This window comes from Lipotes vexillifer, unplaced genomic scaffold (genome assembly GCF_000442215.2).
Source record: "Lipotes vexillifer unplaced genomic scaffold, Lipotes_vexillifer_v1.1 scaffold1258, whole genome shotgun sequence".
In the NCBI taxonomy this organism is placed as follows: domain Eukaryota; kingdom Metazoa; phylum Chordata; class Mammalia; order Artiodactyla; family Lipotidae; genus Lipotes; species Lipotes vexillifer.
Window position 1 is genome coordinate 625,521 of NW_006773444.1, and position 13,762 is coordinate 639,282.

General features: G+C 49.5%; 1 protein-coding gene across 1 annotated transcript in view; it reads right to left on the bottom strand.

Moving 5' to 3' along the window:
- The window catches only part of COBL (cordon-bleu WH2 repeat protein), a 447,965-nt gene that overhangs the window by 1,879 nt on the left and 432,324 nt on the right, over positions 1-13,762 (bottom strand). Inside the window, exon 14 of the mRNA XM_007448340.1 lies at positions 42-156. Coding sequence (XP_007448402.1) covers positions 42-156 — 115 coding nt within the window. The remainder of the gene's footprint in view (positions 1-41; positions 157-13,762) is intronic.

The window sequence follows — 13,762 nt, forward strand, 5'->3', positions numbered from 1 at the left end:
GCTTTTCCTGCTCCCCCTCCCGCCGCCGCCGCCGCCCGGACCGCTCGGGGGCGCCAGCGCGGGCGGGGCCGCGGCCTGGACGCAGGGCGGGGCGCGGGGCGCGCGGGGCCGGAGCTCCCGGAGGCCGCTGCTGCTGCCGAGGGCCGGCGCGGGGAGCTAGGGACCCGCAGCCGGGCGTGGGCGCCGGGACGCCTCGTCCCGCCCCCGGGACCCCCGGACGCGGGACCCCGACCACCCAGGCTGGGGCGTCCGCGAAACACACATCGGACCTGTCCTGGAAGGCAATTTGCAAGCGAATTCTTTGAAACTCGAGAAGGAACTGTGCGGCCTCGATCCTTCGTCCCGGGCGCAGCGAGAGGACAGGACGGAGGAGAGGTGGCTGCACGGGCTGTGCCGTGGGCTGCGGTCCCTTCCGGGACCGGGAAACCTGGGCTCGAGTGTCCGCTCGCCGCCAGCCAGGTCTGGAGCCTAGACTCTCTCGTAGCCACGGTTTCCCCATCTGAGTGCCAGCACCGGAACGCGGGTGGAGTGGGAGGCCCTGCATATTTTCTTAATGCCACTGGGCCTCAAAGTCCTTATCTTTGAAATGGGCTAATAAGCCCGCCTCCGAGTGATGTCCTGGGGGTTAAATGAGGTGTTACTTGCAACATAAAGCGACCGGTAAGAAGGAACCCCTGAATTCGTGGAAACCATTGTCATTAATATGGTTATTAATCTCTACCGAATCAAAATTATAATACAAATAGGATAATAATAAATACGTCTTTCTGGGATTTGATGTTATAAAAGCAGCTGCAGTAATAGCTTACCGTTACTGAGCATGCACTTTGTGCCCAACTTTCATTAATCCTCTTGTTTAACCCTCTGAACTTGTTACTAGGAGATGCCCACTGCACAGACTAGGAAACCACATCTCCCAGAGGTTAGATAACTTGCCGAAGGTCAAGTAGCTGGTAAGTGCAGAATAAGGGTTCTGCCAAAACCCTTTAGGGCACTTTTTGTAGCTCTTGTTTTTCCCATCTTTGGCCTGATTTATCCATGAAAGTTCATCCTTTCTTGTAACTGAAATAAGCCTCCAGAAAATATCTCCCCATTGGTCCAAGTTCAGAAAACCCCAAGGATGAAAATCTAGAGGGAATAATGGGAAGGAGCTTAGTTCCTGGAAGAACCAAACTGAGCACAAAGACTCCTGTTGTAGACAAAGGATCCAGAGCAAATAAAAGAAGAGTAAAAAAGAGTTGGGCCACTTCTCGAAAGTTGTATGAGCTTTGACTTACAGCTTTGCCAAAGGCTCCGGTGAGCAAGGGGAGCCTGCAACAGCCGGAAAGCCTGATACTCAGCGGGCTTTAATAGATACTTGAAAAGCACTTTATACATAGACATTTTTTCCTGAATCATTTGTAGGTAAGTTCCATACCCTATTATCACCCCTTACCCCTGTCTATTTTGATATGTCTTTCCTACCAGTAGGGATGTTATCTTACATGATCACAGTACAGTTACCAAATTCGTAGCTTTATATTGATAAAATATGTGTATCTATTCTTGGTCCATATTCCAGTTTTGCCAGTTGGTCTGACCATGTCTTTTATAGTATTTCTTTCCCCTCCATCCCAAGATCCTCCACTGTAGGGTCAGGTATCGTATTTAGCTGTCTGAAAATGTAGGGGTTTTCAAACATTACTCTTCACTGAGAAGGGATGAAAATAAATGTCCTCAAGTGTTTTCATGGTGACAGCAATCCCCAGACTTCCTAGGACAGGCCCTCATTCCCCACATTTGCCAGCTCCGCGTAGACCTTGCATGGTCCTTCTGGGCAGGGCCCACTCAGCACCACTACATGATCCAAGTTCATGAACTTGTCACTCTGGTTGTGGCTGTAGAAACTACAGCTGTCCCCTGTGTGGCGATCTGGGCCAGCCGATCCTGTGGGCAGACTGCAGCTTCGTGCCTTCCCCTGCTGCAAATTCTAAATACCCCCAGGCCGCGTGCTCCTGTTCAGTAGGATGGAAGCCGCCACTGTGCAGTACAGCCACGTGGGATGCAAATTACCCTGGAGAACCAGCCAGGCGGTGTGGCTTTGGGCTCAAGAGCTTCACTTGAGGGAAATGCACTGGTAGCAGTTAGGTGTCAGGACAGAAAACGGGATTTCGTGATCATGAGCAATTCAGTTATCCAAGGATGTGCTAGAGGCTCCTTCAGCTGGAAGTAGAGAATTTGATAGACTAACTATAATTAGGAATGAATTGATTAATACCTTCTCCCCTGTTGACTGTGGGCATGAGACAAGGATAACTAGGTGCCATCCCAGCAGGGGGAGTGCCTGGCACCCAGTGGGTGCTCTGGGGGAATGTCACCCATCGCTGGGAAGCCATATCCTGCAAGTGAATGCATCAGCAGAGCAAATGAATGGAGGACGTGAATGCTGCACCCTGGGGCCCGGGCTCTGGCTCAAACATTGCCAACAGCCTTGATGAAGGAAAAGAGAATGAGGTGAATGGCACCCTGACAGTGAAATGCTCTGGCCAGAGTGGCCTGGCCTCACTCCTGCTCCTGTGGGGGGAGGCCAGGCCTATGGCCCCACTGGACACAGGCGGTTGCACCAGGAAGGCAGTGCTGGAAACCAGTGGTCAGCGGTAAGGACTGGTGGGGGCGGGACCCACCTGCAGTCAGGATAAGAAATACAGGCTGCCCCTGGCATACAGAGGTGGGGAGCCTGGCAGCATTCCAGGAAGGCTTCCTAGAGGCAGCAGTGCCCCAGCGAGTCCCGGAGTATCCAAGATGGTCAGTTCCACAAAGAGGGATCCAAAGAAAAGGCCTCTCAGATGGAGGGAGACTTCCGGGCCCTACCAGAGCCAAGAAAGAACTTACCAAGTAGTTGCATTTCATCATAAAATACCGGGCCAGAGCAAACGAGGGCGTCAGGAGGCTTGACGAGACACCAGAATGCAAAGGTAAGGAGGGACTTCTCCATCATGCTATGGCGTTTCTACTTTATCCCAAAGGTGGTGGGAGGGTCCGATCTGTCTGTTTGGGGTCCACCGGCACAGTTTCCCCCCATGTGGAACTGTCCATAGTCCCCCAATACCCACACCCTTCTTTGGTCCCTACACAGCAATTGATGACACTTGGCCCAAGGTGTGTGTTTGCTGGTGGGTGGAAGGATCGGCCAGCCAGATGTCTGCACCTAGGATCTGCAGAGGGTCTGGCCCCAGAGACCAGGTGAGGAACAACTGACTGTTCCAGGCTCAGTCTGTGAAGGGAGAGGCTGAAAGTCAGCCCCAGACAGACACCCTCTTTCTCCTGTCTCCCTGAGCCTGGGCTCCTGTACCTCTTGTGTCAAATTTCCATGAAACCCATTTTCCCTATGATTTCTTAATATATAAAACTCTCCTTTTCCTGAGGAAGCTTGAATCAGATGACTCTACAACCAGGTAGTCACCTGAAGGATGTTTCTTAAGTCTGGTTTTTATTGAGATTTAATTTGCCTTCAGAAAAATTCGTATTTGGCAGCGTTTTGTAAAGCTATACGGTTGTGTTACCATGACATCGGTGAAGACGTAGAACAATTTCATCTCCCGCAAAGGTTCCCTCGTGCCCCTTCCCCACACCCAGAAGCCACTGAGCTGCTTTCTGTCCTAACGATTTGCCTTTTCAGGATTGTCACATGAATGGAATCACACAGTATGCAGCCTTTGGATTCATCCATGTCGATCCGTGAATCAACAGCTTGCTCCTTTTCAGTGCTGATTACTCTTCCGTGTATGGAATTTGTTCATCCATTCACTAGCTGATGGACATTTGGGCTAGTCCCAGTTTGGGACAATTATGAATAAAAAGGCTACGTGGGTTTTTCTGGGAACGTAAGTAGGAGCGAGATCTCGGGGTCAAATGAAATGTGTTTAACTTTGTAAGAAGTTGCCAGGCTGTTTTCAAAGTGACTGTGCCATTTGCATCTGCACCAAAAAACATGTGTTTCAGTTGTTCTGTGTCTTGATCAGCACTTGGTGTTGTCAGCCTTTTTAATTTTAGCCATCCTGACTTGTATGTAATGATGTCTCATTCTGATTTTAATTCACGTTTTCCTCACGGCAAATAACATGGAGCACTTTTTCATGTGCTTACTTGCTATACGTATACATTCTTTTCTGAAGTATAGATCTCTGGCCCGTTTTTTTTTTTTTTTTACAGTTTGTTTTTTTATCATTGAGTTCTGAGCATTCTTCATATATTCTGCATACCTGGACTTTAGCAGATATGTGTTTTGCAAATATATTCTCCCAGACTTTTTCATTTTTTAACAGTATCTTTCAAAGAACAGAAGTTTTTCATTTTGTGGGTTAAAATTTATCAATTTATCCTTTTGCATTTTTTTTTGTATCCCATCTAAGAAATTCTTCCCTAACCCAGGATTGCAACAAGTTTCTCCTATGTTTTCTCCGAGAAGTTTTACAATTTTTAAGCTCTACATTTAGCTCTGTAATCCAATATGAGTTAGTTTCTATAGATGACATGAGGTGAGGGTCAAGGTTTTGTTTTGTTTTGCATACAGATGTCTACCTGCTCCACTGGGTGACTTGCAAGACTTGGAGGATCCCAGCTGTGTCCTGGCTCGACCTGGCTTCACTGTGGTGCCAGGAGACCAGCTGGGGGGCTTCTGCTGGTGGCCTGTGATGGAGAGGACAAGAGGTTCTCTTGGAGGCAGGCATTTGAAGGCCGTGGGTGGGACTGGAGGTTCCTGGCGGAGCGGAAGAGGAGCTGGGGAGGGAGAGGACGTGCAGGAAACTCCCGCAGGCAGCCGAGCACCAGCTGACTGTGGTCAATGCATTTTTGGTGGGCTTGGTAGGGGAGAGAAAGGGGGTGGTCTCTACTGTGCTTAAAATGTTTAGAATAGGGTTAAAAGCCTGAATCTTTTGCCTAAAATCACAGTCTTAGCGTCCCTGGAAAACTCAGCACAGCCAGCAAAAGCGGTCCCCATTCCCAAGTGGCAGCCATTTCCGGGGCCACCCAGCCTGGCTGCAGGGCATGTAGGTTCCCCCCGGTCTGCTTTGCTGCTTTGCCAAGGCCATGGCCCTGCCACGGGGGAGAGCGGAAAGCCGCGGGTCCACCGAGCTGCCTGGGAATCCTGCTTCCATCGGTGTCTTGTGGCTGTGGACTTTGAGAAAGCCATAGATGCCCTCCCGTAAGCCACACATTTCTTCCAGGCTGAGTTTCTCAGGCAGCCCCTCTGGCGGCTCTAGGCTTGGATACGGCTGTGGAGACCACGGGCAGCAGTGAGCACGGTGCCCAGCTCGCAGGGAGGGCAGCTCTGCTGATCCTTCAGTGTGGCCTGTGGCTGGCGTGGACAGGGAGCCTTTGCACCCCACCTCCCGTGCTCATTCTGAGTCATCTCCATCTTAGCTGAAAGAATGCCGTGCCCCTCAGGATGCTCTGGGCTGCAGGGAACAGAGCAGGACCTGCCACCTGACCCAGGCCCTGGTCACCCTTGATGTAGAGGTCACGGTGCCTCTGCTGTAGAGGTCTAGCTCCGGACATGGCTGCTCCTTATAGCTGTGTTCACAAGCAGGACGGGGACACTTCTCCCTTGCCTCCTTCCAGAAGGCTCCAGGAGATTTCTTCTCGTGTGGCCAGAATATGGTCTCGGGCCCATGCCCTAGCAGCAAAAGGTAAACAGGTGAGTGAGCATCGGGCACTTTTAACCTCACAAGAAAGAAGGTTCAGAAGGGTGGCTGGTAAATGGACAGCAAGCCACCTCTAGACAAAAGGACGTGGCCCTTGTGGCAGTGGAAAGCCAAGACCCCACCTCCTGCAGAAGAGGTGTCCTGGGAATTAGGATCTGGGGGATGACATACAATTCTGAATCCCTAAGTATGCTGTAGCTCATGCTTCTAAATCAGGAGCTCCTTTTCAACCACTTAAAACAAAAGTGAAGTCAGCCCCTTCACTCAATTAGAAGTTAATTAACCACTAATAGTGTACAGGCTTTCCTTAATGAAATAGATTTTCAGCCCAGTACACTTTATGGTTTTAATAACCAACGTTCAAGAGCTGATAGGAGGATCTAAAATAAGAACAGAACTATTTAATTGGTGAAATTGATCTAGAGCGACGGAAGATTTTGTATTCGCAAGCGTAGCTGGTGTGGTGTGTGAGAAGGGTAGTGACTGTGATTTTAAGGCAGCATCTTTTTTTTTGTAATAAATTTATTCATTTTATTTATTTTATTTTTGGCTGCGTTGGGTCTTCGTTGCTGCACGCGGGCTTTCTCTAGTTGTGGCGGGGGGGGCTGATAGGAGGATCTAAAATAAGAACAGAACTATTTAATTGGTGAAATTGATCTAGAGCGACGGAAGATTTTGTATTCGCAAGCGTAGCTGGTGTGGTGTGTGAGAAGGGTAGTGACTGTGATTTTAAGGCAGCATCTTTTTTTTTGTAATAAATTTATTCATTTTATTTATTTTATTTTTGGCTGCGTTGGGTCTTCGTTGCTGCACGCGGGCTTTCTCTAGTTGTGGGGGGGGGGCTACTCTTCGTTGCGGTGCGCGGGCTTCTCACTGCGGTGGCTTCTCTTGCTGCAGAGCACGGGCTCTAGGCGCGTGGGCTCAATAGTTGTGGCTCATGGGCTCAGTAGTTGTGGCTCGCGGGCTTAGTTACTCCGTGACATGTGGGATCTTCCCAGACCAGGGCTCGAGCCCGTGTCCCCTCCATTGGCAGGCGGATTCTTAACCACTGCGCCACCAGGGAAGCCCTAAAGCAGCATCTTAATGTTTAAATTGCTAAAACCAGAAACCCCTCCAGTTAGTCATTCTTTAAGAGGATTAATGTGCCAGCAAGTGGTGTGAGACTCACAGAAAATAGAACAACTAATCCTGGAGATGTAGCTGATAAGCATCCCGCAACCAGCCCTCGCTGTTGAAGAAACCCTATCCAGGCGGACGGAGATCAGGGGAGTGTGGGTGTCCATCCTGGGGCCGGTGCTTCTGTTGGGCACGTGTGCAGGTGTCACCTGCACAGAGGAGAATCGTGTTTTATGATAACGTGCAAAGTCTTTCTTCTTTGTGCAGAGGTAAGTGTCACCCAGGACCATTAGTGTTTAGAACTCATAAGATTTAAAGATTGAGGGACTCTATGATAGATTTTTCCAGGAGAAACTCAGTATTTCCACTTCTTCTTCCCCTTACCTTTTTTTTTTTTTTTTTTTTTTTTTTTGCCCTAACGGGCCTCTCACTGTTGTGCCCTCTCCCATTGCCGGATCACAGGCTCCGGACACGAAGCGGGGCGCGAACCCGCGTCTCCTGCATCGGCAGGCGGACTCTCAACCACTGCGCCACCAGGGAAGCCCCCCCTTACCTTTTATTTCATCTTCTCCTCCTTTTTCCTTGTCCTCAAAACAAGCCCCGTTTCTTAAGCAGCTGCCTCACCCCAGGCAGGCGAGAGCTATGAGGCATACCTCCCACTATACACCATACTTTATATACATATATATACATATATATATATATATATATATATATACCTATTTCAGTTAATCCTAGCAATACATTTTGAGGTAAATATTATCCTTCCAATCTTTCTTTTCACATTTAAGAAGTGTTTATTCAGTGCTTTACGGTGCTATTTTTTTCTATTGAAGTGTAGTTGATTTACAATGTTTCAGGTGTACAGCAAAGTGATTTAGTTAAACATATATATATATATTCTTTTCCATTATGGTTTATTACAAGGTATTGAATATAGTTCCCTTTGCTATACAGTAGGTCCTTGTTGTTTATCTATTTTATATAGTAGCTTGCATCTGTTAAACCCAAACTCCTAATTTATCCCTTCCCGCCCCCAACCTTTCCCCTTTGGTAACCATAAGTTTGTTTTCGATGTCTGTGAGTCTGTTTCTGTTTTGTAAATAAGTTCACTTGTATTATGTTTTTAGATTCCACATATAAGTGATATCATATAGTATTTGTTTTTCTCTTTCTGACCTACTTAGTATAATAATCTCTTGTACATCCATGTTGCTGCAAGTGGCATTATTTCATTCCTTTTATGGCTGAGTAATATTCCATGGTATACACGTACCACATATTCTTTATCCATTCACCTGTTGATGGGCATTTAGGTTGCTTCCATGTCATGGCTATTGTAGATAGTGCTGCTATGAACATTAGGGTGCATGTATCTTTTAGAATTAGAGTTTCTCTGGATATATGCCCAGGAATGGGATTGCTGGATCATAAGATACCTCTATTTCTAGCTTTTTAAGGAACCTCCATACTGTTTACCATAGTGGCCGCACCAGTATATATTCCCACCAACTATCCTCCCAATTTCATAGTCCAGAGAGCTGACTCAGGGAAGCTAGCTGACTTCTCAAGGTCACCTAGCCAGTAAATGACAGCTCTAGGGTTTAAAGCCACACTTGTCTCACCCAAGTCCCACCCCTGTCCACCTGCCCCAGCTGTGTCCACTGTCATTTCTCATCACTTTATTATTTTCCACATAATGGGTTATTTAAATGTGTGACCTAGTGAGATTTCTTTGGGCAAAATTCTGCAATTAGATTTCAATATAGTGAACTTCTCCCCCTTCAGGAAAGGGGCTGTCATCTGTGTTGGGGATCATAAAACGTGATCTCATTTCTTTGTGGCCCTGAGTCCAGTGTGGAGGAAGATATGACATCTTTTTTTATTCAAGTTGGGGATTTTGACCTGCGGAGCTCCCCCCGCACCAGCTTTTAGGGAGTTTGAGGACTTGGCTTGGATGCTAGCTTGAGAATTCTGACCATCTGAGACCAGAGGCACCCACAGGTGGGCAGGCCCAGAAATAGGCCATGGGAGGAGCCATCCCTAGAGAAGACAGAAGGCGGCTGGAGCAAATGCAGCCAGGCAGCAAACCTGAAAGTCCACAGGAGGTAGGACTCTTGCAAGTGGGTGACCCTCCTGATGATTAGATGCCAGGTGGCATTTGAGCATCCATCGTAGGGCAAGGGGATGGAGGTGGCTGCCAGGTGCAGTCACTGGCAGAAGTCCATGGCAGGTCCTCAGTGCCTGGCCAAGGACAAGACAGGGCTTCGGTCCAGCAGGGAGTGAGTTGGGAAGTCAAGAGCTGTGGGCGGTAAAATGCAGATGCCCCAAGGCCAGAAAACCTGGATACACATCTACGCGAGGCCTGTGTCCTGAGCTCCTCCATGGGGGTTTTGTCCGTTTGGACAAAATCACATGGGGTCCTTTCTCTGTGGGCCACGGGTTGTGAATAGGAAAGCAGGGTGCCCCCATTGCTTTGGCAGCCCTCCTGGCTCCAGGAGGCCGGCTGAGGAGGAAGCCCGCCTGTGGACCTCCCAGTGGAGCAGCGGAGGGAACGCAGCCCATGAAGTCCTCTTGGACCACCCAGCCCTGGGCTTCTGGTCCCAAGAGCCAGCGCATGTCCTCACTGTGGAGATTTCCGACTGCTGTTTTTCTTTGCAGGTCAAAGCACCATGATGGATAGAGATGTCCACTCAGAGGGCACAGAGAAGACACCTACTAAAGAGAAGCAGCATCACAGTGGCACCTTTCTGCCCAGAAGCCTCTGCTCTTCTGTCCTGGCAGCAGAGCTACTCCAGACCTTCACGCATAAGGTAGGGCTCCAGGATCACATCATCTACGGAGCACACTCCCTGCCCAGGGATTCGCAGGAAGCTGCACACGCCAGCCAGGCTGGAAAAGGACCAGCCCTCTCCTGAGACTCAGGGCCGTCACCTTATCCCCCAGATCCCGTGGGAAAACTCTGGCTGCAACAGAGCCGGGGTGCTTCCAGAAGATGCCCTTGGCATTCTGCTATGCTCTATTTGTATCGTCTTTGAAAAAGATATAGAGGACACACAATAACACTTTGCTTTGGGGAACTTTCTAGGGAATAAGGTCACCCACATCTGTTGCTGGCATCCGAATCACATGTCCTAGAGCATGCCAAATGCCCTCACTAACTGCAAAAGACACCTACACAGGGCCCCCACCCAGCCCAAGAGTTGGCGTTGTTGCTGAACCCACGTTAGGGTCTTTCAAGGATGATGTGCCCATTCCAACAACACAGAGGACACCTTCTTCCAGAAAAGCTGCTGAGAGCTGTTATGGTGAAGAGCACAGATTTCACTTAACTGGGGCCTTGGGCAGCTCACCCAATCGCACTGAGTCTCGGTGTCCTCAGACATAAGGCAGGATCACTTACAGGGGGATGAAATTGATTAGATAAAGCACCTAGAGTCCCCAACCAGGTCCCGACCCAGGGCGTGTGCTGAGTCAGTGCGTTTATTCGAACTGTTACCTGCGAGGCACCTCGGTGATGCTCAGATCAGCCACGCCTGAAGCAGGTGCCGTCCTGCTCTGGTGCTTGCTGTGGCACTTCCTCGGCCCTCTTTCCCCACCTGGAACCCGGGGGACGTAATAGCACACAGGTGGGGAGCCGTCAGTAAATGCTGGGGATCCACACAGCCCCCAAGAACATTACTCTTTGTGCTTCTCCTGCCAGAAGGATGGCCCGACCTGGTACAAGCCTTTCTGCCTTCCTTCTGGGGGAGGAAGAGACTTCGAACAACACTCATGAGTCAGATGACAGTGTCCACGGAAAGCACTTCTCTGCCTCCTGCCTGAGACAAGACGGCCTGTAGCTTCTTCCCTGCCCCCTTGTGTTCACAGGTCCTCCGAAGGGCCAGCAGGGCCACCTGTGAGCTGAGCCCTCTGACCCCTCCTCCCCTGAGGGGTGCTCACACAGCCCTGGAGACACCAGTCCAGGCAGACAGGGGAGGGAGTGGCTGGTAGAGATGTGCTGAGGAAAGGAAAAGAGAAAGCGATGCTGGTCAGCACGGAGCTTCTCTTTTTATAGCCTCCTGAGAAAGAAGAGCTTTCCTTTCATGTGAATTTCCCTGATATTCACAAGTTTACAGGAACAGCTGAAAATACTGAAAATGTCAACTATTTATATAACCTTTTGCCTTTTCCCAAGCATCATGATGTACCTGTTTCCATCTCCACCTGCTGGGAGGGAGTTTGCAGTTTTCTTCCTCGCTGCTTGCAGGCATCCTTCTCTACAGGTCGCCCCTCCCCAGGCTCCTCTTGGGGTGGAGGGTGGGGGCATTTCAGCCCTTTTTGATTTTTTTTTTTTTTTTTTTTTTTTGTACTCGGGCCTCTCACTGTTGTGGCCTCTCCTGTTGCGGAGCACAGGCTCCGGACGCGCAGGCTCAGCGACCATGGCTCGCGGGCCCAGCTACTCTGCGTTTTTTTTGTTTAAAGAATGTTTTTTTTTTTTGTGGTACGCGGGCCTCTCACTGTTGTGGCCTCTCCCGTCGCGGAGCACAGGCTGCGGACGCGCAGGCTCAGCAGCCATGGCTCAGGGGCCCAGCCACTCCGCGGCATGTGGGATCTTCCCGGACCGGGGCACGAACCTGTGTCCCCTGCATTGGCAAGCGGACTCTCAACCACTGTGCCACCAGGGAAGCCCCCTTTTTGATTTTTTTGCTGCTGTGAACAGCACTGCAACACCTTTGGGCAAGCTGTTTTTTTGTTTTTTTGTTTTTAATTCCTTTACATATCTCTTAGAATATTGCAGGCTGCCTTCCCTTCGCTCATCAGGAGGTTCACTTATGTCACCCAGGAGAGGCTGCTCTGGGGATGGGCCGGGAGTAGGAGGAAGGGGCAGCTCTGGATGCCCTGGCCTCTCCCTGCCCTCCCACCTGGTGGCCAGCACCTGCCCCGCAATGTCTGCTTCTCCTGACTGGGCATCCTTCAGGTTGTCACGGGTCCATCAGCGCTGGCCGATAAATCACCCTACAGCCCCTCTTCCATTGCCAGCAGCCCCTTCTGAGATTCCATGGTTCATACTCATAGAAGAGTTGGACCATCTCTCTGGTCCAACTCGAAATTCACACGAGGCTGCAGGTCCTGGGAGGGGGTGTGATGGGGCAGGCTGACCGTAGAGGGCACCACATTTAGTTTGATTTTGTCTCCAAAGGAATTTCACAGGCCACTCACGAAACTTAGCATCCAGAAACCATCAGCATCTTCTTGCCTCATGATTTTCTGGGCGCTGACTTGGACTGGGAGAGAGGTTTTCCCGTGGCCTCGCCTGGGGTCAGTCCGGCAGCTGTGGTCAGAGGGCAGGTTGGCTCCCAGCTGGAATATAAGGTGTGATTATGGAATAAGGAGAGTTTTTTACTTTCCCCTCCACCTAAACAGAGCCCCTTGGTCCCATGTGTGCTGACCCTCAGAACACTCCTCTCGACCACAGGCCTTTAGGACACGTTCTTAATTAAGGCCAGCCTCAGCCCTCTGCGGGGCAGGACTTGGCTTCTTTATGGCCTGCATCCTTGCTGCCACCTTCTCGTCCCTTGTTCTTCTAGGTTCTAGCACTGCCCCCTCCCCGAGAAACCAAGGCTGAGGACCTCAAGGGAGGGTGCTGGGCTGGCCCGGGACTAAGAGACTCCAGGAAGGTCACCCACAGGCCAGACTAGGTGTGAGCTCAGGGTGGGCCTTATAAAGAGAACTTGAGCAAGTACATGGGTGCCTGACCCATCCACAGTCTAAGTGCTGTCAAAGCTCATGTGAACATGGTAAATGCAAACTAGGGAGGATAGACTGTCAAGGCGTGTGTCTGGGAGGGATAGACAGAGAGGGAGGGAGAGAGAAAGGAGGGATGGAGGGAGTGAAAGGGAAGGGGAGTAGCCGGTAGTGGGGAGAGGCGGAAGGAGGGAGGGGAGAACAGGAGGATGAGGTTGTCTGGCTCTCCGGGCAGCTGTCCTCCTTTTCTTTTCTTCTTTTCTTTAAATTAATTTTTATTGGAGTATAGTTGCTTTACAATGTTGTGTTACTTTCTGCTCTACAGCAAAGTGAATCAGTTATACGTATATATAGATCTGCTCTCTTTTGGATTTCCTTCCCATTTAGGTCACCACAGAGCACTGAGTAGAGGTCCCTGTGCTCTGCAGTAGGTTCTCATTAGTTATCTATTTTATACATGGTATCAATAGTGTATATATGTCAATCCCAATCTCCCAATTCATCCCACCCTCCTTCCCCCCTTGATAATCATGTTTGCTCTCTACATCTGTGTCTGTATTTCTGTTTTGCGAATAAGTTCATCTGTACCATTTTTCTAGATTCCACATATAAGTGATATTATATGATATTTGTCTTTGTCTGACTTACTTCACTCTGTATGACAGTCTCTAGGTCCGTCCACGTCTCTGCAAATGGCACTATTTTGTTCCTTTTTATGGCTGAGTAATATTCCACTGTATATAGGTACCACATCTTCTTTATCCATTCATCTGTTGATGGACATTTAGGTTGCTTCCTTGTCTTGACTATTGTAAATAGTACTGCTATGAACACTGGGGTGCATGTATCTTTTTGAATTAGAGTTTTCTCTGGTTTATGCCCAGGAGTGGGACTGCAGGATGGTATGGTAACTCCATGTCTCATTTTTTAAGGAACCTCCATACTGTTCTCCATAGTGGCTGCACCGACTTACATTCCCACCAACAGTGTAGGAGGGTGCCCTTTTCTCCACACCCTCTCCAGAATTTATTGTTTGGAGATTTTTTGATGATAACCATTCTGACTAGAGTGAGGTGATACCTCGTAGTTTTGGTTTGCATTTCTCTACTCATTAGCAATGTTGAGCATCTTCTCTTGTGTTTGTTGGCCGTCTCCATCCTCCTTTTCTCAGAGTTTCCCATCTGCCTCCACGACTTCCCTTTTTCACCGACTGGCCGATGACTGCAGGGCAGCATGTC